General features: G+C 39.5%; 2 protein-coding genes across 2 annotated transcripts in view; both read left to right on the plus strand.

Annotated features, from left to right (window-relative positions):
- The window catches only part of TRPC3 (transient receptor potential cation channel subfamily C member 3), a 44,650-nt gene extending 40,407 nt beyond the window's left edge, over positions 1-4,243 (plus strand). The window contains 2 exon segments of the mRNA XM_040584021.1: positions 791-866; positions 3,451-4,243. Of these exon segments, the coding sequence (XP_040439955.1) occupies positions 791-866; positions 3,451-3,593 (219 nt within the window). The 3' untranslated portion in view covers positions 3,594-4,243.
- Positions 4,244-4,606: 363 nt separating this feature from the next.
- BBS7 (Bardet-Biedl syndrome 7) lies at positions 4,607-25,221 on the plus strand. Its single transcript, XM_040584034.1, has 19 exons — positions 4,607-4,707; positions 4,877-4,942; positions 5,614-5,676; positions 6,536-6,711; positions 7,305-7,491; positions 8,196-8,268; positions 9,154-9,270; positions 10,628-10,758; positions 11,459-11,543; positions 13,247-13,349; positions 13,930-14,122; positions 15,612-15,686; positions 16,752-16,817; positions 19,565-19,704; positions 20,690-20,854; positions 21,940-22,049; positions 22,165-22,268; positions 23,780-23,903; positions 24,919-25,221. Exons 1-19 carry the CDS (start codon positions 4,672-4,674, stop codon positions 25,053-25,055), a joined length of 2,151 nt encoding a protein of 716 aa, XP_040439968.1. The 5' UTR covers positions 4,607-4,671; the 3' UTR covers positions 25,056-25,221.
- The last annotated feature ends 157 nt before the right edge of the window (positions 25,222-25,378 follow it).

Below are 25,378 nucleotides of genomic sequence, written 5' to 3' on the forward strand. Positions count from 1 at the left end.
CTGGGGAAGGGATGTAAAAGCATTTTGCTAACTAGGTTAGCATTACTTTCCCTTCCTTCCTTCTCATGATCTGAGATGTGACATACAACATTTCTGCAGATGGCAATGCTCATTTTCTGTTAAGAGGAGTCTGTCAAATACTACCTTCCTGTCGTCTTTCCAGCTCAGGAAAAAAAGAGCAAATGGGAGCTTTTGCTCCCCTAGTGAAAGTGTCTGGTAATCCACCTGTGTAAACCCTGTTAATGAGCTGCATTAGGTTAGGTATGGTAACACAGTACAAGAATATTAGCACGTTCAGTATATGTACATATATATAGTACGTATATTTTTTTTATATATATGATATAAAAATACAGGTATAATCTTACTGTATCCTTTACTGCTGACGTTGCACTGTCATGGTGTTAAATCTCAACTTTTTTTCTTTTTAAAAGGTAAATATTTATCTCTTACTGTTACATATGCTTTTACGTGCAAACTGAGTTTAACGAAGAGTAGACTTATTCTGAAGCTACTTAAAGCCTAAATTACATGTGTTCAGGCATATATTCATGTTGTCCTGTTCCCTACAAAATGTCGTGATGCTTTGTAGGTAAGAGGCAATTGGATGAAAAAGGTGCTTTCTTGTAACAATCACTCTCAGCATGCCACCAAAAAAGCCGATATGAGGCAACTGCTTGATCTGGGGCTGTTCTTTCTTTTACTTATCCGAATATTAGGGAGACAGTTAAAAGTGAATAGTTTTAATTATATATGCTCACCTAATTACATAACTGTTTCAATCTGGCAGCAAATAATGAAAAGACTGATAAAACGTTATGTTTTGAAAGCACAAGTGGACAAAGAAAATGATGAAGTAAATGAAGGTAAGAAAAAGACTGCATTTGCAATACTCAGAGACAATTTTTGTCCCATTGTATTAGGACTGAGTAGTACAGTGGTGCATGGAGGTTTCAGGTAAAAAGAGGGTTTATTTCTACTTCAGATGCACTGAACTCACATATTAGTGAACATATGCCTGTGGTAACAAAAACGGACAAGTAGGACCAAAGAAGTAGAACCAAGGAAATATTATGGCCCACATTTTACAGGTGGAAAACACAAGCACAGACACGATGCACAGTTACAGAGGAAATCTGTGAGGAAGCCACTAACTGTATTCACAGAGTCTTAGTCAGAGCTGCAGGACATGTCTCTCTCGTTCCATTCAACTGAACACACAATTTACCACTCTATACCATGAACTGCATGCATTACTTCATAAAGCTGTGCAGAATATTAATCTGTGGAGCTGCACATCATTAAACAAAGCTGCGTAGAGTTAGCTGCATGGTGAGAAAAACGACAGCTGTAGCCACTGTTTTAACGCGCAACCAGAGATCTTTTGAGAAACGGTGGATCTGAGCTTGGTGTCCATTGGCAGTGCAGAACTGCCCCTGTGGCAGCGAGGGGTGTGTGCTCCAGGTGCACACCTCGACTTGCCATGGGGATGAGAGTAAGACAAATGCTGTCCGTCCTCTATCCTTCCAGGAATGAAACACAGGGCTACAGGCCAGAAAAAGCCAACTCTTTGACTCTGGGCAGGTTCCCAAACAAATTAATAGGGGTGTGTGCAACACGGGGCATGTTTAAGCTGTGCTGCAGCTAAAAGATTACCAGGCAATAGAATGATGTCCCTTCCAGGGCTGGCTCTGCTCTTGGAAATGTAACACCCCAGCAATTATTTTATTCCCCATAGGCTGGAGGTTATAACCGTCATGGTTCAGCCAGTAAGAAATCTGTGTGACCGCCACCAGAAAAACACACCTGATTGGCATAAGTAGCTCTGGGCTGGGCTGGTGTAGTTGGTTTCAACATGCTGGGAAAGCTTACCCAAGCTGCTCTGCTGGCAGCCTTGTGGTTTTCAGCTGGTGTGCAGTGATGAACAGCTTCAGATCAGAACAGCTTTTACTGGCATGGAAGCATCAGGCAGTTGCATGCATATATGATGTGAGGGGCCAGCTAAGGCAGCATAGCTTTTATCCTGCTTATTAGTTACTCTCCGCTTACTTGTAACTCTGCAGCAAGAAGCAAAGTGCAGAAAAGATGATGTAAGTTAAATTGCACTGTGTGCCTTCAAAGGTAGCATTGTGCATTGATTGTTATCGTGACTCTGCCCCATCCTGTGTGGCTGTACAGAGCTGAGCGACAGTGAACAAAAGCAGAGAAGCTCCTAAAAGCATCTTCCTCTGTGTGCCCCTTGTGCCCTTCTCCTGATTTCCCACAGCTTTACTCCTGTTCCCCACTCTGTGGTGGGGGAAATCGTCTATCTAGTGATGATGAAAAGACTCTTCCCTCACCAGGGACGTGCAAGTCTTCTAGTTCCCCAATGCCTGTTTGGTATCAGCATATATGTCTTTAGATAAGCAAGGTGGTGCAGAAGCATCATGGTTCATGGGCATCATGGTTCTTGCTTTATCACCAGTCTTCACAGAGGAAAGTCTACTCTGAGCAAGTCAGCTAACCCCTGAACCTCAGTCTTCAGCTGCATAGCAGAGGTAGCGCTCTCTGCGTCATGCCCATCTCATTGGTACCCAAAGTATAGAGCCATCCTTTGAAGATACAATTTTTGAAGTCTGCTGTATTCTAAATAGAAAGCTTCGGCATTCTTATGTACTGCAGCTATTTTAACGCAAGTCTAGGGATTTTTCCCTGTTTTGCATCGCTGGAGAATTTAGGTATTTTTTCGTTGTCTTTGATTTCATACGTGACAGATCATTTCCTGTGGGTGGCTATTGCATAAGAATTCACATAACTCACGCTTGCTGGAAGAACAGTGTTTGAATATTTTTTAAAAAGCTTCTGCTCTTGAGCTGAATGTCCCATAACGGAAAGCGTGCTCTTGCTTGTTATGAGCCAGGCCTTCACAATTGTTTTCATTTAAATGTATGGTTTTTGTGGGTGTGTCAAACTGTAACATCATTTTAAATTGGTTGACTTTTTCTAATTCAAAGGGTGTTGGTAAGGAAGAGGAGAGAGACTCAGAAGCTGTGAGTTTTACTGCCAGCTCTGCCACTTTTCCTGTGTGATCTTGGCACACCACTTCAAAAAAAACTCTTTGCCTTTTCTCTCTAAAAGCAGGATACTAATATTTCCCAGCTGTTCAGCAGTGTTGCTGTGATTAATTCATTAACCTATGTAAAGTGCTTTTGGAATCTTTGATGTTCTGTATACATGTGGAGCGCAACTTTGGAGTTCAAGGGACTATTAAAATACCTTCAGTATTGTTTAGGGGTGGAGACAGACACACATCTTGAGATTGTGGAAGAGGTGAAGCCTCCTGCCCACCCCAGCACCTGCTCTCCTCGACATTTTGAGATGATAATCTGAAATACGTGCTGATGTGACTGAACAGAATGGTAGTGAAAGAGGGAGCTTGCTAACAAGTATTTCTTTCAATTGTTAATACAGGTGAATTAAAGGAAATCAAACAGGATATCTCCAGCCTTCGCTATGAACTTTTGGAGGATAAGTCCCAAGCAACAGAAGAGTTGGCGATTTTAATCCATAAACTCAGTGAGAAACTAAATCCTAATATGCTGAGGTGTGAATGATTCAACACCGGAACCATGGCTTTGACTACAGCACAACTATTTATTGGCAATAATATTTCAGTATCTTATACTTGAAAAATGTATTGTAGATTTTTAGCACTAAATAACTTTATGTACAGCTTCTCTGGAATTTAGTCTTAGGAAATTTTATTAACTCACCAGAAAAAAGATCGCGCTCTTCATTTTAATAATCTAAAAGCAAGGACTGCCTTTTGGGGTTTTTTTGTTTGCATTTATGCATTAAAAAGGTATAATGGTATCAACTGCTGGTCTTTGAACAGGTTCATGAATACATACTAAGAATTCTTTCCGCTAAATTTGCAAGAAAAAATGAAAATAACAGGTACAGCGTGTAGTGCTCAGTTCCTTGCAGCAATGAGGTACAAACGGGATTTTTCGTGGTACAATAAATGGGCTAGAGATCGGTGGAGGATTACTCGGGCTCTCTGTTCATGGGTAGCAGTGGTAGTAATGTGTGGTAGTAGCGTGTGTGGGCCAAGTACTCGTGGTGTGTGTACAAGGAGCGCTTGCCACTCAGGTACCTAAGTGCGAACGGAACCGTAGTGGCACGGTTTAATATGTATGTATATACATGCACCCACAACTACCCCTTCTTAAGGTATTTACTTTCAAGAATAAGGACTAATTTTTTTTTTCTAAAAAAAAAAAAAAAAACTTTGGAAGGCAACGTGCCTACCGCCCCCGCCCGGCGGAGCGCCTCTTTCCATGGGAGAGAGGATTTTTTTTTTTTTTTTTAACTCGGACCCGGAGCAGGGCTGCTATTTTGTTACACTGTTCTAAATGATGCCTCCGATGCTTCGTTGTTCAATAAAATATTCCGACTGTATCGGTGCTGCCTGTCTTGCCCCTCGCTCGGTACTGCGGCCCGGGACCCGCGGGGGCCCCACCGCCCCGGGCCGCCGCCCCCTCGGGAGCGCTCTGCCCAATGGCGGCGCACGCCGCGCCGCTGTCCCGCCCCCCGCCCCCAGGCCTGGCCAATGGGCGGGCGGCTGGGGGCCGGCCGAGTTGCCGCGGTGACGGGAGCTGCGGGGCGCCGCGGCCGCTCCCCGCCGTCGCCATGGAGCTCAGCCTGGCCCGCGTCGACTACCTGCAGGTGGGCCCGGGCTGCCGGCGGCGCCGCCGGGGTGAACGGTGGGACCGAGGCGGGGAGGCGGCTGCCGGGGGCCGGGGCCGGGCGGGCCGCCCGAGCCGCCTCGGCAGGGCCGGCCCGGGGCGGGTGGGCCCCGCGGCCCCGTCCCCGGTAACGAGCGTGTCTCCCGCAGGTGGGGGTGACGGCCCAGAAGACCATGAGGCTGCTCCCCGCGTCGGGGCGGAAAGCGACGCAGAAGGTAGCGGGCCTGGCCCGCCCTCGGCCCAGCGGCCCGCTCCGCTCGGGGGCTTAGGGGGCTCCTCACGGGGGCGGCCGCGGCGCTGCGACACGCTTGGGAAAATAGGGGGGAAAAAAGGCTGAATTTGTGTCTGGAAAACTGCCAGGAGCAGTAAGGATTTTTCCGAGCTTCAGGCATCGCTGAAACCACAAGGAAGCTCCTGCTTATTTCTCTTTTTCTGTTTTGCTAAACTTCTTAGAGATTAAATACATCCTTTTAAATTTTCCTTAAGGAAACTTAGGAAAACTCAGTAGAAATGACAGTCTGGTTTTGGTTTTCATAATAAATTCTCAATGCAACAATACAACAGCTCCTAAATCCGCCTCTCTGGAACGCTGCGCCTGATGGCTGCTGGCGTTTGTATGTAGAAGCAGAAACGGGGTTGTAAGTGCTGTGGGTTCAGCTGCTGCACCTCGGCTGTCATCTCCCATCTGTAGCAGCCCATCTGACATCTAAAATCTAAAAATGTTTTTGTCTGCATGTAATCTAAAGCATACCGCCAGGTAGCTGTGTAAATTACGTGACGTAGAATTTACTTATATGCAGGAAAATACGATTCAGACAGGAAGAGCACTATTAAAAAACACATTTTTGCATGTAATAAAAAATAACGGTGTATTATGCTTTTGAAGGTGGTTGTTGGAGATCAGGATGGGGTCGTTACATGTTTTGGCATAAAAAAAGGGGAAGCCGTGGTAAGTGGAAATGTTCCATTTAACATTTTATTTTTTAAATAGTCTTCCTAATGAACTTCAAAAGTCTGTTTTTATTGACATGGCAAGTGAGGTGCCTGTGGAAAGTGTCTAGGCAGAGCTGTCGACTGATACCTAGCCATGACGAGGGCATGTGATTTCACGCCTGGACAAGCAAGTGGTCCTCCACGGTTGTGGAGTCAGACCCTAGCGTGTATCAGCACAGGAACATCTCTTGCTCTGCAGTTCAGTTGGGGTCAAGCCTTGCCTACACTCGGTTACTGTTCCTGGACAAAAACCTGCAGTGATTCACTAAGTCAGTCACCCGAGGGGGTTTTGACAAACTGATTGCTTTTTACGAGCCTAGACTTATGCCTAGCTTAATAAAATTTTATCACTTCATGATTAATTTTTGTTCCCCTTAAGATAGTTCATAGCTAGCTCAGAAGGACCCTGTAGTATAATGCAAAGAAATCTGTGTAGTCTTCTGGAACAAGAATGCAACATGTTGGAAGGAATGAGTGAGTGAGTGTGTGCGTGGTGTTCTTTTGTAAGGAAAACCAAAACACAGACAAACAAAAAACTTAAGCTGCCAGCAGTGCTGAATTTTCCCATTGATAAATAAGACTGAAATAATAAAATCTTAACGTATTATATTTTACAGCTTTTTATATTTATTGACTTACAAAAAGCTTGGTCACTTTGTGGTTCTGAAGAGAAACGTACAGATTATTTTTGTCTGCATGTAATCCATAATGTCTGGGTTTTGCCAGAAATTGTAAAGCAGATTTATTATCCGTTATGTTAAAAGTTTACCATAAATATGATACTGTGATGATTAAAATGGCTTTTTTATTTACAGCCAGTGTTCAAGACACTGCCAGGCCAAAAAATTGCAAGACTGGAGTTGGGAGGAGCTCTTAATACACCACAAGAGAAAATTTTTGTGGCTATAGGATCAGAAGTTAGAGGTTTCACAAAAAGAGGGAAGCAGTTTCTTTCATTTCAAACTAACCTTACTGAAAGCATCAAAGCTATGTACGTATGGTATTTTGCACTTCATAGCCATAGCAGATTGTTAGCTTATGGTTTTATGAAATATTTTTTTACTATATTATATGCTTGTAGGTGACACCGAGTGCCAGTCCAGCTTTGGCTTGTGACACGACACGTAGGAAGGAACTTAGAAAATCATGGTGAAGTTTAGAAAGTGTAGGGGGGCTTGGGAGGGGTCTGGAGGCACTCACCTTAGTGCAAATGCAGGTGAGTGGAGCCATAGTGTATATCATGTCCATATACCCTTCCTGTAGCAGAGCAGGAACAATTTAATTTTTTTTTTGATCGTGTTGTAAGGTGCTGCAAACTGGCTTGAGAAGAATTATTATCATCAAAATACATTAATGAAATTTCTGTAAGGATATTCTTAGGATTTTACCTGAAAACAAAATAGACAATTTGAGAACTATAGAAATCACGTAGGTTTAGCATTCATAAGAAACTTTTAACAGCTTGCGGGGCCCGCTAATGCCTTGAATCTGCAAGCAGTAGTGCATGCAATATAGTAAAGCTAAAAGACTTACCACTGCAGCTATACTTGGAAAATGCTACAGGAAGTCTTCTCTTTTTCTCAGGCATATTTCAGGAGCAGATCTCTTTCTTTGTGCAAGCTACATCTATAACCATTACTGCGACTGCAAAGACCAGCACTACTACCTATCGGGAGATAAAATCAATGATGTTCTCTGCCTTCCTGTAGATAAAGTGAATTGCATTACACCGGTACTTGCATGTCAGGATAGAGTCCTCAGAGTTTTACAGGTCAGAATACTTGCTTGTTTATGTTTTGTGTATTGATGCCATAGAACTGGACTAGTTCTTAAGGAAATCAGCCTATTAGCATGGCTGAAACATCATAAGGATAAGTGTACTGTATCTTACTTGGAAGTGTTACTGTCTATAATGCTGGGGTTCTTTTTTCTAAACTTGTAAAATGAGAATTAATAAACCCACTGTAAATAGGCTTCAGAATTTATTGGTGGAAGTAGATAAAAAATTGGTCCCTTCTAACTAAAAGTGCTCGCATAAGGGAATTAAATGCGTAGGTCTCTTATCAGTTTGGGAATTCTTGCTTTCACTAATTACTGTTGAGACAAGTCTGAGTGATATTAAGTGGTTTAACAAATTTATTTGCCAGACAGATTCGTGGATTATTTTTAATAGTAACACCTTTCAAGAGTCCTATGTTTTATGTATATAGACTTCGCCCTGTTTTGGCTTAGAAATGGTTCTCCCATAGGTATTGAGAGTTTGTGTAAGTGAAGCATATCAGTTGATATTATCCATAATAATTTTGTTCTTATGCTTGTGGGGTTTTGTTTGAGTTTGTTTTGTGTTTGGTGTTTTGTGGTTTGGTGGTTTTTTTGTTTTGGTTGGTGTGGATTTGTTTGTGGGTTTGTTTTTTGAGTTGTGTTTTTTTTTCTTTTTGACAAAACTCGTTCAGAATGATTCTCTTTTGTCTTTAGGGATCTGATTTACTGTATGAAGTAGAAGTCCCTGGACCACCTACTGTTCTCGCTCTAAACAATGGAAATGGGGGTAACACCATTTTGAATATAGACGTAACTGAATAATGTTATTTTACTGTATTCTAAAATTTTTATTGCTTGTATTGTTAATTACATTTTTCCTTGATTTTTAAGCTGGTGTTAAAAACATGACAGAAAACTGGCTATGTAGAGTTATTTCTTACATACAAATAAATATATACAAAAGAGTCTTACAAAAGCAGTGAGATATAAGATGGTCTCATTCTGTAGATAGGAACTGGACTTTTGGGGGCCTTGTCTGTTTGGGGCTTTGGTTTCACTTCCACATGGTTTTCCATAACTAGAATCGCTAGTTGCATCCATCCATGGATGGATGAGAATATTGAGTAGAGCTTACATAAACTAAGGTGTGGAAGGATCAAGCTTAAAATAGTTTGATCATCCTTCTTGCTAATCTGATCGAAATCGCTTTAGGGAGTTAATCTGGTGCTTAATTTAGTTTCAGTTAAGTTTGTGTGACAACAACGTTCAGAGCTGGTTTGGAAAAGTAATTCTTGTTTGCTCAAGTCTTGACACAACATTCACTATTGGATGTGTGTTCTGAACGAATCTCTGCTTCTCTTCTGTAAAGGCAATTTAATAGCCTGTCTTTGAAATTTGAAATATTGGATTGTGAATGTTTTTTAGGCAGAACTTCAGTGCAGGGGGTCATTCATATGCAGGAGAGTGACAGCCATAAAGAAATTATCAGAACATGTGCAGATTTCATGTATTTCTTTTTGGTTTTAAAGCCTGATGGTTCTGTTACACAACACTAATGCTAGTATTTTCTTTTTCCTTGCGGCTGTAGAGTGTAACTACACAATACTTTAAATTTTATAAAAAAATTGGCGTACTTGATTTTATTAATTCTAAATTCAGTTTATGTGTTTAGGTGATTCTGGAGAAGAAATTGTGTATGGAACTTCTGATGGTAAACTGGGTCTTACCCAGATTACTAGTTCCAAGCCTATACCTAAGTGGGAAATTGGAAATGAAAAAAAGAGAGGAGGTATGTGTCTCAGTCTCTCACTCTTCAGCTTTTCAGCATATCTGAGGCTTTATTACAAGTATAGTAATTGGGAAATCTATAGATACTTTGGAGGCATAGTATTCTTATGTCAGTATGTGATATAAATATGGGTACACTCTCATTCTTCTGCGCTTTTTATAAATAATTCTAATCATTTTGTATTGCTCTGAGTTTTCTGTTCATATTATTTTGAGTACTTTAGTATACTTTCATTTTTACAGTATTTTTAAAGTGACATTTGGAACAGTTAATTCATATGTGATTACTTGATGTTTTTATCATTTTGGTGACTATTTCTAAGTGCAGATATACCTGCCAAATTTTTTAGATGTTCAGTGGTCTTAGAATGTCTTCAGAGGAAAGGTTAGCATCTTCCCTACAAGACTTTTTTTTTTTTTTTTACTTAAAAAAAAAAAAAAAAAGCCATTGTAAGCATTTTCCCCTGAAAATGGAACAAGGCTTTCATTAAAGCTCCGCAAGGAGACTTAATTGATTAGAGCGCAGTATAACACTTTCCCTATTTTAGCCTTGGTATGCTGCTTCTGCAGTTTCTATTGGCTCATCCTCCTTTGCAAAGGAGAAGACCAGGAATAAAACAGAGAGAGATTTTCATTATCTCATAAAAGGTATTGCCAGATTATTTTCTTAAAACACTTCCTAGTATATCCTTACTTTTCATATGAAAGAGTCATAAAAGTTAAATTCCGTCTCATTTTTCTTATTAATTCTCGTACAAACTTTCTTCACTGCTTTCTCCTTCTTCCAGACCCTGTCTTTCCTATCAAGATGTGATTAGTTGTCACAGGCTGGTTCCACATGCACATGTGCTAGTAGTGGGTTTGTCTGTTAACATGTCAAGTAGCAGTACCTAGTCCAGGTCTGGCACAAGTCAGAACCCTCTTTCTGTTGCTTTAGTCAGAATTCGTAGTAGTCCATTTACCAATAGCTTGAAGTCAATTATGGGAAACAAAGTATGCTTGCTTCTTCACCTGGCAAAGTTACAGTAGTGTGGACAGAGAAATAATTCATCTGGGGAAATGTTTCACGAAGGAAGATTAAGAAATGCCTCAGAAGCAGGCTATTTGAACGTCAGAAGGGGTCTCTGTTCAGTGGTTTTGATTTGGAATTGGTTGCTGTAAAACCCGCCGTTCAGTCTTGAACCTCAGGCACAGGTGAGAGACTTCACCCTTCTAGCGGGCTCATCAGAAATGGCACGAATAAGACCTTAAAAAATAACTAAGAATCTCTTTCTGTGTAGCAGAATGTGGTCTGTGTATTATTGCGTCAAAAATGAATACAAATGAAGTAAACGGGTTTGGTGTGGTTTTTTCATTAGGTATCTTATGTATTGATAGTTTTGACATTCTGGGAGATGGAGTTAAAGAATTGCTTGTTGGACGAGATGATGGAGTCCTAGAAATCTATAACTTTGAGAATGCAGATGATCCTGTCCTTCGATATGATCATGTAAGCCCGCATCATACTCTTCATTGCTGTAAAAATGAATTAAAAAAAAAATCTGTATTTCAAAACTTATTAGACCACCACTACTAAAATGTGTGGTTTGTTATTAATTTGATGAGCTCTCCAATGTTGACAATAGGAACTCCAAAGCAATATTGTAATATTTAAGAACTAGAAAGGGGGGTAGTCTTGATTTGAGCAAAAATAAAAATTATGTAGAGGGTATGTTAAAAGTTCTGGCTCTGTTGACTACTGAAGCATCTCCTGGGTGAAACCTAAGAGAGTGCTTCTCTCTCAGTGAAAAAACAAACCTATGATATGTATAATCTGTGTTTTATATGTGAAATACTAATAAGCTCTCAGGACTTTACTGAGCATAATTATTTTGGTTATGACTTGTTTAAAATACTAGATTTGATCCATAGAGATTATTTCAGCCTTCAGTCAGATTGCAAATTCCTGCTGGAAAAATATTGTCCAGCAGTGTTTTGATTTAAACTGCTTTTTTATGTCTTTGTTATGCAGAGTAGAATCAGGATGCATTTTTTAAAACACCCTGATTTTTGTAGGTCTAGATATTGTACATCTATGTAGGTAGATAGGAGGAGCACAACTCTTAAACTCCTGCAACCCACCCACCCCCCCCAGACTTCTACGACGAGTGCAGTGATATTTCCCTCTGCTTGAATGTCTTTATTTGAAGGCTTTGTCAGAGAGTATTGCATCAATCCAGGGTGGCTGTGTAGGAAAAGATGGGTATGATGAAATTCTAGCATCCACATACTCAGGTAAGCTTCCTATCATTTACCTAGTAAATGTCATGTACGATGATGTGATAAAAATGAAGTAGGCTATGTTGTTAGCACAGCGCACATCTCTTTGACATTTTTGTTCTGATCGGAACCAGGATAATGTTTTGTTCAAAAGACGTCTTCTAATTTAATATTTACACTTCAAAAAAATGTTTCCTACACTGAAACTGTGGTTTTATATTGTGAGGTACTCATGTGTTCCACCATGTCACACAGTGGCTGGTTATTCTCTGGAATAGACTGCTGCCTAACTGATGAAATAACTAATATGTTATGTCCAAAGGAATTATTTATGATTTTTTGTATTAAAAACAATATGATATGGTTTTTTTGCTGTTGTTGTTTTCCTGCCTTTTACATAAATTTCCTTCCCTTTCAGCTTCACAGGGCTTTAAGTGGGGCTGATTTTGCTTTCAGTAGAAAATAAAGCTTCCCCATGTGAGGCATCTCAGCAGCCCCTCTGTAGGATTCAAGCTATTGGCCTGGCTGTTGCAGAGGCCCTGGTAAATATGCTACATATGTTAACTGCTGGGAGCTAAAAGATTGTAAATTTTCTATCTTTGATTATCTTCAGTGCTGAAAAATCAGCTTACTGAAACCTTTCGTATTCAAATTCATGTATTTTGGCAAGATGCAGTTGTCAGTTATTGAGAAGTAATGGTGTTCAAGTACCTCTTTTGGATAGGCTCTGGATGATTAAAAGTTTCGTATACCTCACGTCATATGAATTGTTTTGGTATGATAGGCTGCAGCAATACTGTGGCCAAAGCCCTTTGTGGCTTCTTTCAGCGGGAGTGTTATAAAGATCCAAGAATCATAGAAGAAGGAAAAAAGTGAAAGCAGGTTTTCAAAAGTAAACTCTGGTAGTATGTGAAGTAGATTTCAGTTTGGCAGATCTTGGCAGATCAGGAAAAGTACTGCCTTAGAGTAGTAAAAGTTAGATTTGAAGCCTGGCAGCGTAGGATTTCTGTGGATATTTTTTTAAAGTTTATGCTCCATTATTGGGCCTTTTTGGTACCTGAAGTAGCTTGCTGAGGAATGTGAAAGATTGTGGATGTCACCTTCTCTGGTACATTTTAAAATAATAATCCTATCTTACTGTCTGCATGCATTAGATGAGGTAACTAGAGCCATAAATGCCCGTTCAAGTCCATATATCATACCTGAGGTGTCAGGGTGTAATCATTTAGTATTTGCGTTTATAAGTAAATGTAATTAAGTAAACAAAAAGATGATTATTCCATACACACACTTCAACCGGCAGCAGTCAGTCTCAAAACACACAGTGCAACATACAGTTTGCTGTAAACACATTGCACAGGTTTTGTTTTTGTTTTGTTTTCAACTATAGTACTGCCAGTTATTCAAGGTTTTGTTGGAGAAAGAGAGGTGGGAAAATACTTAAGTGCTTGGTTAAAAACTGCCACAGAGGGATTTATTGTTCGAAGTGCTTCATGAAAAAGAATAAGTAATGATTTCCAATCTATAAGTTAAGAATTAAACCCATAAAAAAACATGCTCAGTGTCTAGATTAACAACAGCAAAAAGAACAGATTAAGTTCAAGTCTCGATTCTCTCTACCCAGTATCTGGAACAAACATTGCTCCGCACATACAAAAGCTGAGTGAAGGCTTTTATTTATAGCTTATAAGGAATATAAACTTCATATATTGGTTTAGGCTGGCTGACAGGACTGACCACAGAACCTGTCCATAGAGAAGGTGGATCAGGTGAAGAACTAAAATTAAGTCAAGAAATGCAGAACAAGATTTCATCCTTAAGGTAATTGCACTAGAAAGAAATTTAAGTAGAAGAACTGAAATGTTAAAAGCTGAAATGTCATCTTTGCTTCGTATCTCACTAGATTTTCTATATCGTTAATGTATCTGGAAGTAGTCTCAAGCCCTTTCAAAGTAGAAATGAATAGCAGCCTCATTTCACAGTCTCTCTTTTATCTTGCCCTCACATGATGGTGTCTTAATGGCCTTCTTCTTCCTCTGTATCAGCAAGATAAGACTCCCTTCTTCCAATGCTGCTTATAGCCTCTAAATGATGGGAGGAAAATAGTCATTAGCATATAATTCAAAATGTGTTGTCCTCTTGAAGGAAAAAAGTTGTCCTTTCCTGTGACTCATAGAAATCTCTTTTGGCAAGGTATGCTAGAAGCTATGTTTTCATGTCATATAGACTTCAATTTTTATCTTTCTTATGTAGATGGAAGGGGAGTCAGCAGTCACTTCTGGTTGGAAAATTGTGGACAGAAGATAAACATGATTGCCTTGCAAGCTTAATCAACTTAATTTCTAGGGTAGCTTTTATAGTTGCTTTTTCAAAGACATTATATATGGTTTCCCTTTTCTAGGAATGAGTTGGAACACTTACAGATTAAAGTACTTCAGGAACGTGAAAAATACCAGCAGTCTGCCCAGTCCAGTACTGCTGTTTCATCAGTACCTGCGTTTAGTGTGAATGATAAGTTTACATTAAATAAGGATGATGCTAGCTACAGCCTCATCTTGGAGGTGCAGACAGCTATAGATAATGTCTTGGTACAGGTGAGTGTGGTTTTGTTCTTCTTGGCTTTCTTGATATGTAAATAAAACATTCAGAGACTTTCTGCTTCAAAAAGCTGAGTTACAGTATCTGAAGTATATGGTTTTTTTAATGTCTGCATTGTTATAAGAGGGAATTGAAGTGTATAGCCTTGTAACGTTCAAGTAACTGTTGTAAGGGCTTGTTAGGGGCCAAATACAACTCAAACCTTTATTGAACAAAGCAACGTTACATGACCAAAACAGACCAAAATGCCTGCTGCACTAGCAGGCTTCTATGTAACTTGTTTTCGCATGTCCCTCCTTATTTAAACATGGATTAACTCACTATATCCTAAACGAGGCGCAGATTCTCACTCTCCCAGTTAAGTATCCTCTGTAGTAGAAAATTAATTTTAGAAGGGTGTGGGCCACCTGTGCACTTTCAGTGTGGAACAGCATCTGATTTGGGTGCAGTTGGTGATAAATACTCCTGCCAAGTAGAGTGACCTTAATTAGTTATTTCTCCTACTGCCTCAGCAGCAATTAATGTTATCTTTGGTAGTCAGAAAGAGTGGTGGTACTGAATTGCTTTCTTTGGGGATATGCATGGGGAGAAAAATTTGACAAGGAGGAATTTGTGAGGTGAATTTGCCATAACACGTGGGAGAGTGCTACTGTCGGATTTTATTTTTCACTTCTTAATAAGAATCTTATTTTTATTAAGGATGTTACTGGAGCACTGTGAAGCTACAGCTAATATGCAGCTCTGTAATACCTGCTGTTTCCATAGCTGAGTGAGGAATAATAAAATTGTTTAATCTATCCCTGAATTTACTGTAGAGTTTAGAACTGGCTTCTTCTTTAAAGAAATAGAAAGCAGTATTTGATATTCCTCTGCTGTGAGAAGACAATAAAACTGCTTTCAAAATTCTGTTTTAAGAAGTATGTTGTGTATTTATCAGTGTTTCCTGATACTTCAGTGGAGTTACAAAGCAGCACCAAATTAAGTAATTGATCATTTGAATACCCTTTGATCTAATTTTTAAAACAGTATTAGATTAAATTTTAATTCTAGTGAAATGACATCTAGATAAGAAGTAGTCTGTGTCAGAAGCGTTACTGTAAGTAAAAGGATCATTAACAATTATGTTAAAAGGAAGATACTTCATTTCTTGAACGAATATTGTAATCCCCCTATTGAAACATGGAAACACTTCAATCATGAATATCTGTCAGGCATGTAAATGAAGTATACTTTCACGTCCGAAAGATAATTGCACATCTTATACTGTAGTTGTTGTAAGCTGGACACACAAGAGTTCAGGAATCCATAAGGAAATAAAAGATCATCATGTTACTCCAGGGTTAAGTAGTAAGCTGCATGTCTGTTGGATGAAGCAGTCATTGCCTCTCCCTTATTAAAATAAGTGATGACAGTTAGAAGATAAATGCATTAGAAGCTACGCTGGCACTTAAGCTCTTTATTTTCCCATCTTCACGTGTTCTGCAGAGTGATGTCCCAATAGACTTGCTGGATGTGGATAAAAATTCTGCTGTTGTTAGTTTTAGCAGCTGTGATTCTGAGGTAAGTGAAACAAAACAGATGATATTTATAGAGATCGCATGATGAAAGCTCTTAATACTGTATGGTAAAAATAGAATTGGGACTTGTATATTTGTAATATATTAAATATATTGAGTTAAATTACTCATTTGGTAATTTTGGAGAGCTCAGCTTTGTTAGAGATGCTGCAGAATGAGGAGTTAGTAATAGGTGCTGACCTAAGGCAAAGCTAAACGTGTGCAAGAGGATCCAGGAGCAACTGCTTGCTTTTTTTCTGCCTGATCACGAATGCAAAAGACACATGCATGATTGCTTTTTCCTTCTCTGGATTTGCCAGTATCACACACATATGTATATTTACTTCAAAGTAATGTAGATGAAAAACATTGTGTTTCATACTTAGCTTGTCTCTTAAAAATCACTTTAGAATGTGAATATTCTGCTGTTTGGGGAGTCATATGTTTAAGTGCATTTTTTATATAATAAACTTACTTACAGAGTTACTAATAATGCGTAGGGCCAGGGGGAAAATCCAGAAACTACCTTAGCATTATCAGAATCTGTGAAGTCCTTTTCCTTGTAATAGTCCTCTTAAGTATTTTAGTTTCAAGAGCTGTTTGCACATTCGTTAGTCTACGCTGGAGTTTTCAGAAATCAAGTTTTTATTTTACGTTTCTTTTAATTTATGATTATTAATTTAGCTTTTTGGGGTTTGTTTTCTTACTGATCTGTTACTAGTTTTTGGATGTTGGACTAGTATTGCAGATGAGTGGGGCAGGCTGACATGCATTCTTCAGATGAAAAGTAGATACCTATGTCATTTTTGTGGTGGTATTAAAGCTTATAAGGGGCTTCAGTTGATTTCTCCTTATATAGAGAAATCTTTTAAATTCTACCATACTTAAAATGAATCAGAATATTCAAGGGAACCAAAGATTACTTTTTTGTATTTAACTTTTGTAAAATAGCTGTACATAAATAGCAGAAACTTTGCTGTACATGTCTACGGTTAAAACAGCCCAGTAGAGCTTTTGTAAATCAAGAGAGTTGTTTCTTACTATTTTTCTGGTTTTTTGCTGTTTACAGCCAAATAGCAATTTCCTTCTTGCAACATACCGATGCCAAGCAAATACTACAAGGCTTGAACTTAAGGTAAAATGCTCCGAAATATTTTCTGTAATAAATTAATGGTTATATGGATGTTTGCTTAGGAATGGAGAGATCTTTACCCAGACTGACCGCTTACCCTGAGCGAATGATCAGTCCAATTTCTGCTGCTTCTTGTTTCCTCTGGACTTTCTACTCCGGGGCTTTATATTTTCCTGTAGGGTTTCCAGAGGCTTCTAAAAGTGTGTTACTTCAGGGGAGAGCCTGGATCCTTCTTGCGTGTCCCTAAGAAAAAAGCAGCTGGAAAATTGCAGATTGTGAAAGTACTGGGTTCTGGAGACAGTGTATGGAACTTGGTGGAGAGAGGCGTGGGAAAGCAAGCTCTGGCACTGTTTGTCCCTGGAAGTGTTTGAAGGAAGTTATGCTGGGAAGTAACCAGGGAATATAGGCTGGATTTGTGGTTTGGAGAGGAAGCAAATCCGGTTGTTCTATGTTTATTTTACTAAAGACATGTGAATGTTTTGGGGTTTATTTTTAACGATCCACTAAATTCATGTGTTTTGTGGCTGTCACCAGGGGAAATAAGGAAGGAAGTCATAATTAGGAAGGTCCTCCACATGCACACAGGCTCTACGTTTTCTCTTCATGTTGTCGCCTAACTCTACAGCCTCCTATTCTGATATGTGTTCATTTATGTAAAACTCTCAGTCAAAAGATTACCATTAGAAATTTAAGCCTGCATAAGATGCACCAAATGTAGGGAAGCTGGGGATGGTTAACTGTTTTTTGGTGAGGTTGCAATAATGGACCTAGTGTGCAGAATTAAGACTCTTATTTTCCAGATCCCCTTCTTAAGAAATGCTGTTAGTGTGCTTACTGGTTCTGAGCAGGTCTCTTTATCTCCCTGTGTCTCAGTTCTCTTAATTTAGTGTTGTGACCGTGGCCACCTGTAATATTGAAGATGCTAGGTAAAGAGGTAAATAGCTCAAGAAAAAATTATTCAAATGCATTCACGATACACAAAAAGAGGGTTTTTTTCACTCTCCCACAAAAAAAGCCTTTATAAACTTGCTGTAGTGTGTCATCGTAACACAGTGTATTATCAAAACACTGTACTACCAGTGTTGCATTTGGATCCTGATATGATGGATTCAGTCTGCGCAGGTTCTACTGCCACCTTGCTGCAACACATTGAGGGTCTCCAGTGATTTACACCTGCCACCCGGAGCTCATTTTCATGTATTTCGTCTGTGCACACGCAGACAATACAGCCTTTAAGTCTTGGTGATTTTACTTCCGAAGAGAATTCTTTACTTACTAGATTTTATTAAAAACATTGATGTGGATGTCTTCCTACAAAACGGTGCTTTTTTTGACTTCTGAGACCCTGTAAAATAGAAGTGTAACCAAGGTTATAAAGCAAACCTGTACTTGAAGTCCGGTCTGCTCTTTTGTTTGTACGAAGCTATTTCGGTAGCTCTCCTGCCTACTTTCACAGCTGTGTTGGTGCTGTAGGTGGGACACTCCTGTTTCTTGGCAGTTCTGTGTGAGTGGCAGGCTTCTTACTGCAGGCTGCCTAACTGATCTCAGCAGAGAAGTGATTGATGCATTGCTGTGTCCTCAGAGGTGTGGAGAGTGCGCACTGTGTCTTGAACGTGTTTTTACGTCCTGCTTGTTGGGCATTCTGAGACTTTAACTTAAATCTGGCCCCTTACTTTTCCAAAAATAGCTCAGGAATGTTATGAAGAGGTGAACACATATTGTGAAATTCAGTTTACTCTTAAATTCTTTGATCTGTTCTTGGCTCCTAACTGCTACAGAATGTTATTTTTTCCATAACTGAAGAAAACCCAAAACAATACTAATGGGGCCTGTGGTGGTTTAATCCCAGCCAGCAACTAAGTACCACACAGCTGACGGCTCACTCCCTGACAACCCCTGTGGTGGGATGGGGAGGGGAATCTAAAAAAGGTAAAACTCATGGGTTGAGATAAGAACAATTTAACAATTGAAATAAAACATAATAATAATCGTAATAGTAACAGCGACAAAAATTGTAATGAAAAGGAGAGATAAAGAGAGAGGACTGAAACAAGGCGGGTGGGAGTAGAAATTAAGTGATGCACTATACAGTTGCTCACCACCTGCTGAATGATGCCTAGCCAATCCCCAAGGAGAGATTGGCCAGGCCAGCTCCCCCCAGTTTATATACTAAACATGACATCCCATGGTCTGGAACATCCCTTTGGCCAGTTGAGGTCAGCTGTCCTGGCTGTGTCCCATCCCGACTTCTTGTGCATCTGCTCACTGGCCAACACAGGAAACTTGTAAAGTCCTTGATTTAGCACAAGCACTACTTAGCAACAACTAAAACATGAGTGTGTTATCAACATTATTTTCATACCAAGTCCAAAACACAGCATTGTACCAGTTTAAGAAGAAAATTAACTCTATCCCAGCCAAAACCAGGGCAAGCCACTGAAGAATTCAACACAAATTACAGACTTTTTATTTTAACTGACCGGAAAGTAAGTTAGTGGTTTTTCTTTACTTAAAATTTCATTCATTTAATACAGCAGCATTTCATTGGCCACTACTTCATCTAGTTCTAAAACATTTTTGATCTGCTCTATTTATAATAGCACTATCAAGTAAATACAGTACTCTAAATATTCTTGAAGTATTACAGTCTTTCTTTAATCTGTTTTGAATACCCACCAATTTTCCAAGTCACGATAACTTAATCTGTTCCCTTTTGTTCTTTTTTCTGGGCTCTGCTTTTATTTCTGCAGGTTCGATCAATTGAAGGACAGTATGGGACACTTCAAGCATATGTAACACCAAGGATTCAACCAAAAACCTGCCAAGTTCATCAATATCAAATTAAACCACTTTCACTTCATCAGAGAACTCATTCTATTGACCACGACAGGTATTTGCAAAGAAAAAATCAATGCCTTTTTCTCTTGAAAAACTGTCAAAATCCGGTTGTTACAACTTTGATTCTATGAACTTGAGTATGTCATTTCTAACTCCTAACCTACAGTTTTGAGCCCATTTTACGGGTTTTCTGACAGAATGTGTGGGTTTGATGGGTTCCTGCTTTCCTTGCTGTTCTTAATCCCTGTTTTCAGGTCATTTTTCATTTTACTGACCTGGGTTATAGCATAGCCACATGTGTTGATAGAGCTGAGGGTGTGGTAGAAAGGAAGCTCCCCTGGACTAGTAACCACAGGCTCAGTTTCAGCCTCATTCTCCCCTCCACCCTTTTAATGTAATTTTTTCCTATAGCTTAATTTGGCTCCAGAACTGAGCCAAGACTTCCCCCACCCCTGCTTATCTCTCTGTTAGGAACCCAGTATTTTATGCAGTTCCTGCTTGATATTTTTCCCCCACCCTCAGTTAACACCTTCTGTTGCCACCAAGGCATTGCTTTGCTTCAAAACAAAGCTGATAGATTGAAGGAATGATACCAAATGCTTTTGTGTGCAAATGAGCTCCATTGCGCCTCGTTCTTGATACAAGTGTTATGCCTGTGGTTTATAGCATGGGAGGCCGTTGAGGCTCTTAGTCATATTTGCCATGGTCATAAGTTTCAGGTTTAACAGCTTGAAACAAGGTATGTCAAAAACTTCCAGCTAGTTTCTTATCCAGTTCTGACATGCCAAGTAGGAGATAAAATTTGAATGTCTGCATAGCTTCTTGAAATACTGAAAAGTAGCCGTAATCCACAGCACTTAACTACTTTGCAAGGTACCTGACCTTGTACAGGGAGTTGATTAAAAGGAAACCACTGTGTGGAACTAAACTTTTTTCATGTGGATAACCAGTGCAGTGACAGTGCCCTTCCATCATAATTACTAACTGTTGGGTTTTTGTTTGTTTGGTTGTTTTTTTTTAATTTCATAATGTCACAGACCCATGAATACACTGACGCTCAAAGGCCAGTTCAGCTTTGCTGAAATTCACTCGTGGGTTGTGTTTTGCTTGCCTGAGGTGCCTGAAAAGACTCCCGCTGGAGAAAGTATCACCTTTTATTTTCAGAACACCTTCCTGGGTACACAGCTTGAAAGTACTTACAGGTAAGATACAATTATTACTAAAGCGCAATGTGACTGTGCTGGGCCTTTTGTCTTTTTCATTCTTTACCAGTCTGCAAGTACCATTTCATACATGTACCTCTCCACTCTCATCCCCATCAAAACTCCCATTAAAGAAGACGGGAGTCTTTTTAAAAAGGGTTGTCAAACTTTGCCAGGAGTGAGAACTATCTGGTAATGATGCCATCTGTAACTTGAATAGGGTTTTTCTTGAAGCTGGTCCAAAAAACAAAATTGCCAGGGCAGAAAGGCTTGATAGATTTTTTGAGATGATGGCTTGCTTTTAGAATTTAAGGAACATAGCTAACTAATATAGTGAAAATACTGTGTAATGCCTGTTGTTTTCTAACTTCCTTTTTTGTTTTGTGGAGCAGAAATAACTTAAAAGGTATTTAATGCACATGCAAACAAAAATGTGATAAGCATTGAGCTGAAAACCTTTTTCTGCAATTTATATTAATCAAATACTATTTCTGTGTTTAATACTGTGTTCTCAATTTAATTACATCTTCCTTCAGCAAGTCATATATGCCCGCCTGAAAATGGAACTATAAAGCAGGGGAAAAATAATTGTTGTAATTGTACAGATTGCAGCCTGCTCCCAGCCTGCCATACATCTTGTCTACTCATAATGTAGAAAGCTGTTGGGTGGTGATTTTTTTGTGGGGAAAGGGAGAGTATTTTTTTTCCCCTTCTGGTATCGAAGCTTGCTGTTTTGCTTCAAGGTATTGCAATGATAAAACTTAGGAGGAATGAATACAGTCAGGAATCTCACTTGAATGACCTTTGTGCCACACAGTAAGGATAACAACTTCAAGATTTGTGTACACCACTGTGTCTTCTTTACTGGAACAAACTGTTCTGTGTCAAGATTATGCTGGGAAGAAGGGAATAACGTAGGTGTGTATAGAGCCACCCGATACATGGAGAATCGTTGCGACCTTTACAGAGGTGGTTTTCTTCGATTTGGGCATTGATTTACAGGCCTTCTGTTAGAACATAGGGACAAATCTAATGCATGGATGTGCATTTAAGTTTGTTCTTTTAAAGTTTTTCTTCCTTTATAGAAAAGGTGAGGGATGTTTCAAGTCTGACAACATTTCTACAATATCCATCCTAAAAGATGTGCTTTCCAAAGAGGCTACTAAAAGGAAGATTAATCTCAACATATCATATGGTAAAACTTTTGTTTCTGTTTTGTTGTCCTTGACTTCATTTTATATTCTCATAAATGGAATATGTAGTATTCATTTGCTTGTTGGGTTGTTGGGTTTTTTTTCACTCCCTACTAGACATAAATGAAGAATCTGTGAGGCACACATTAAAGCTTATCCACCCTAAATTAGAATATCAGCAGCTGTTGGCCAAGAAGGTTCACTTAATAGATGCTTTAAGGGTAAGTACCTGAACTCCCATGAAGGGATTTTTATGCGGTATTATGCTGTCAGATACCAAGCTGTATGGCTTAAGCCAGATGTGTGTCATACTGGTATCTGTTCCGTTTCTGTTCCCAGAACATGTATTTTAATTATCCAGGAGACAGACTTCTTTGAGGCAAATTCCCATTTGTGCTGTGTAGCTAGTGAATAACATGTAGGATTACTGACTGATGTTGAGGATGCCTAAATCGGACAGTAAAAGGCAGCCAGCTTTATCACCTAACATTCTCTTTCTGCCTGCTGTTATTTTCCAGTTCCTTCTGTGTCTCTTTCCACTAACCTGCAAAAGTTTTTTAGATCTGAGAATGATCATCCAGGCCAGATGCGACTTCTTTGCTTTGGAACTTCGTCCCAGTGTGTCATAATTTCTGAATTATTTGCTTTGTACTCTTTGCTTAATACCTTAATACCCCCCTATCTAATACCCTCCTCCTCAACGGTTAGTCTTTGGGAAGTACCAGTTAGGCAGTGTGTCTCAGTTCTTGCACTGTTTCCAGCAGCCAACTTGCCGTCATGTCTTTTGGTATTTATTTGGGGAGTGGGTGAAAATGGGCAGCCAGTTCTCTCTTGTCCTTTGGGGGAACCAAATACCGGCTGTCAGAGTTCTGTAGTTAATAAAAAAACCTGACTGCCTGTGAGAATAGCATGTATCTTCATTACCACTGAAAGTATTTTGCTTGGGCTTGATTTAGCAAATCTGAGAGGCAGAGAATAATAGAGAATTTATTCTTACTGCATGTTATGTTTATACAATAATAATGATGTTGCACATCTCGCTTGTAGGCTTTTTTGAGTCAGCAAATCTTTGACAAGCCTTTTTGTCAGTCATTTTTTGGTTAATATCTTATTCATAGGTAGTAAAATAATATGATTGATGAAGGCTGTTATCCCAGCAAGTTCACGACGCACAGCATAATTACCTTTCATCTAGACAAGAACAGTCTTTCTATGGAGGATAAAAAGATCTATACTATCGACCATCTGAAGCTGGTCTGATGGTAGACCCCAGGGCATTTTAGAGAAGTCTTTAAAACTTCTTGCTGCCACGAATTCAGTGATACTTTCAGAGTTTGGTTTTTACCTTCAGTCTTTAGCATGTGCTATACTTTCTAGGAGCTTACTTATTCTAAAAATGAAGGCCCGGTGAAGGCTTTAAGCCTTCATCAGTCTTGATTCTGCAGAGGGCTGGGCTGCGTGTGATCCTGTTCTGACAGGAACTCAGAGCTGGAGGCTGTAATATGCAGGATTTTGAAAATCTAGTCTATGAAGTGACAAGTAACATCTGGCATTTCATCAGACGGCTAGAAAACGAGGCACCTGGAAAATAACTCTTGCCAGTTTAGAAGGGGATTGTCTTGCCTCTGAGAGCACTTCCTCCTGTTAGACCCAAGCTTAATCTCTTCTTGCTTTTATGCTCTCTTATGATGCTTAACTGCTCTTAATTCTTATGATTTAAAATATCTTTGAGGAATTACAAGTTCATGAAGGAAATGTGGACTTCCTGCTACCAAAGTACCGCAGCATTTTGGAAGAGGCAGATCAGCTGCTCGAGGAATACAAGAGGCAACCTGCACATCTCGAGAGACTTTACGGTTTGTTGATGAGTTGATCAGTTCTAACTTTTATTTAAATGCAGCTCAATGTCCAGAGAGCATGCTGGACATGACTGAAAGACTTATGGAGTCAGTATTAGCAGGATTGAAATAATGTGGTAAGTGGATGGGCTTGGGTAGCTTCAGGACAGCTATAGGTATGCCAAGCATGGATGTCCATTTGGTCATACAGCCGAGGCTGCATAGTTACATCATGGTTTTGATCATACAAATCTGAAGTCAGAGGTGAGGCAGTAAAACTTAGGACATACTGAAAATGGCTTGTATGCTACTACAAATCTGAGTAACTCTTGAGGTTCTCAAGAACTGGTCACCCAAAAACTTCTAAAATTGATTTGGCATCACAAGCGTGTCACTGAGAACAAAAATACCAGAATTATATGCCAGTGACTTTTCAATTTTTTGTTTAATAGCTTCCTATATTTGGATGATCGTTGTCTTTCTGGACATGATTAAGGATTGTATTCAAATTCAGGATGGCATTTAAGAATGCTTACAGGGTAAATGAGCAATTCTGAGTGGTTAAGTTTTGCAAGAGGGCAGAAAAACAGAAAAATGCACATGGGGTGGAGAGACTCCTAGATCATCTAGTTTAGTGAAGGAAACGATGTAACCTTCCCTGGTGCTGCCTGTACAGCTTTCTGCCTGGGGAATCTGCCAGGCACCGGCTTTAATAAGCCTGTGTGTATACAGCGCTAAGCAGAGCCCACATTACCCATCCTGTGATAATTCCTCTCTATTTAGTGTTTCAGATGTGGTTAATTTAAGGCAGAAATACATGCTTCAGGATGGAGCTGGAATCCGGGCTGTTCTGACAGCGTTTTGGGCTTGTTTAAAATGAAATCATTGTTTAAAACATCAAGTTTAGAAAGAGTCCTTGTCTCTAAACCCCGAATCGACTAGAATAGTGGGTATATAAGAATGACTTAAAAGTAGAGATACCTCATAATGAAAACAAGGCAAATAATAAATCTTGGGATTTTTACCTTTGCAGGTATGATTACGGATCTCTTCATAGATAAATTTAAATTTAAAGGCACTAATGTGAAAACTAAAGTTCCTCTTCTTCTGGAAATTCTGGATGGCTGTGATCAAGATGGACTAATTGCTTTTTTTGAGGCTACAGCCTGACAAGGAAAAAAGCAGCATTTTTATTATTTTTTTTTTTAGTCAAAGGAGTTCAATACTAAGTCCAAAACAATTTTTAAGAAAAACACTTTTAACTCTTTCATTGTACTGTCAACTCTTTGGTTTGATTCATACTCATTATTGTACAGAATACAGTAGTCACACAGTTCCCATCAGCTGTTGAGTATCTGTAAAGTGCTGAGTGCATGCGGAGTCTCGCTGTACGTGGTGTCCTTGGCAGCTAAAGCACGCTTGGAATTGCCTGTAAAATACCGAACACCCTCTTCGCAGAAAAGCTTTCTGTGCAGTGAGAGGCAGCGTGCGGC

The sequence above is a fragment of the Falco naumanni genome, chromosome 1 (genome assembly GCF_017639655.2).
Source record: "Falco naumanni isolate bFalNau1 chromosome 1, bFalNau1.pat, whole genome shotgun sequence".
NCBI lineage: Eukaryota > Metazoa > Chordata > Aves > Falconiformes > Falconidae > Falco > Falco naumanni.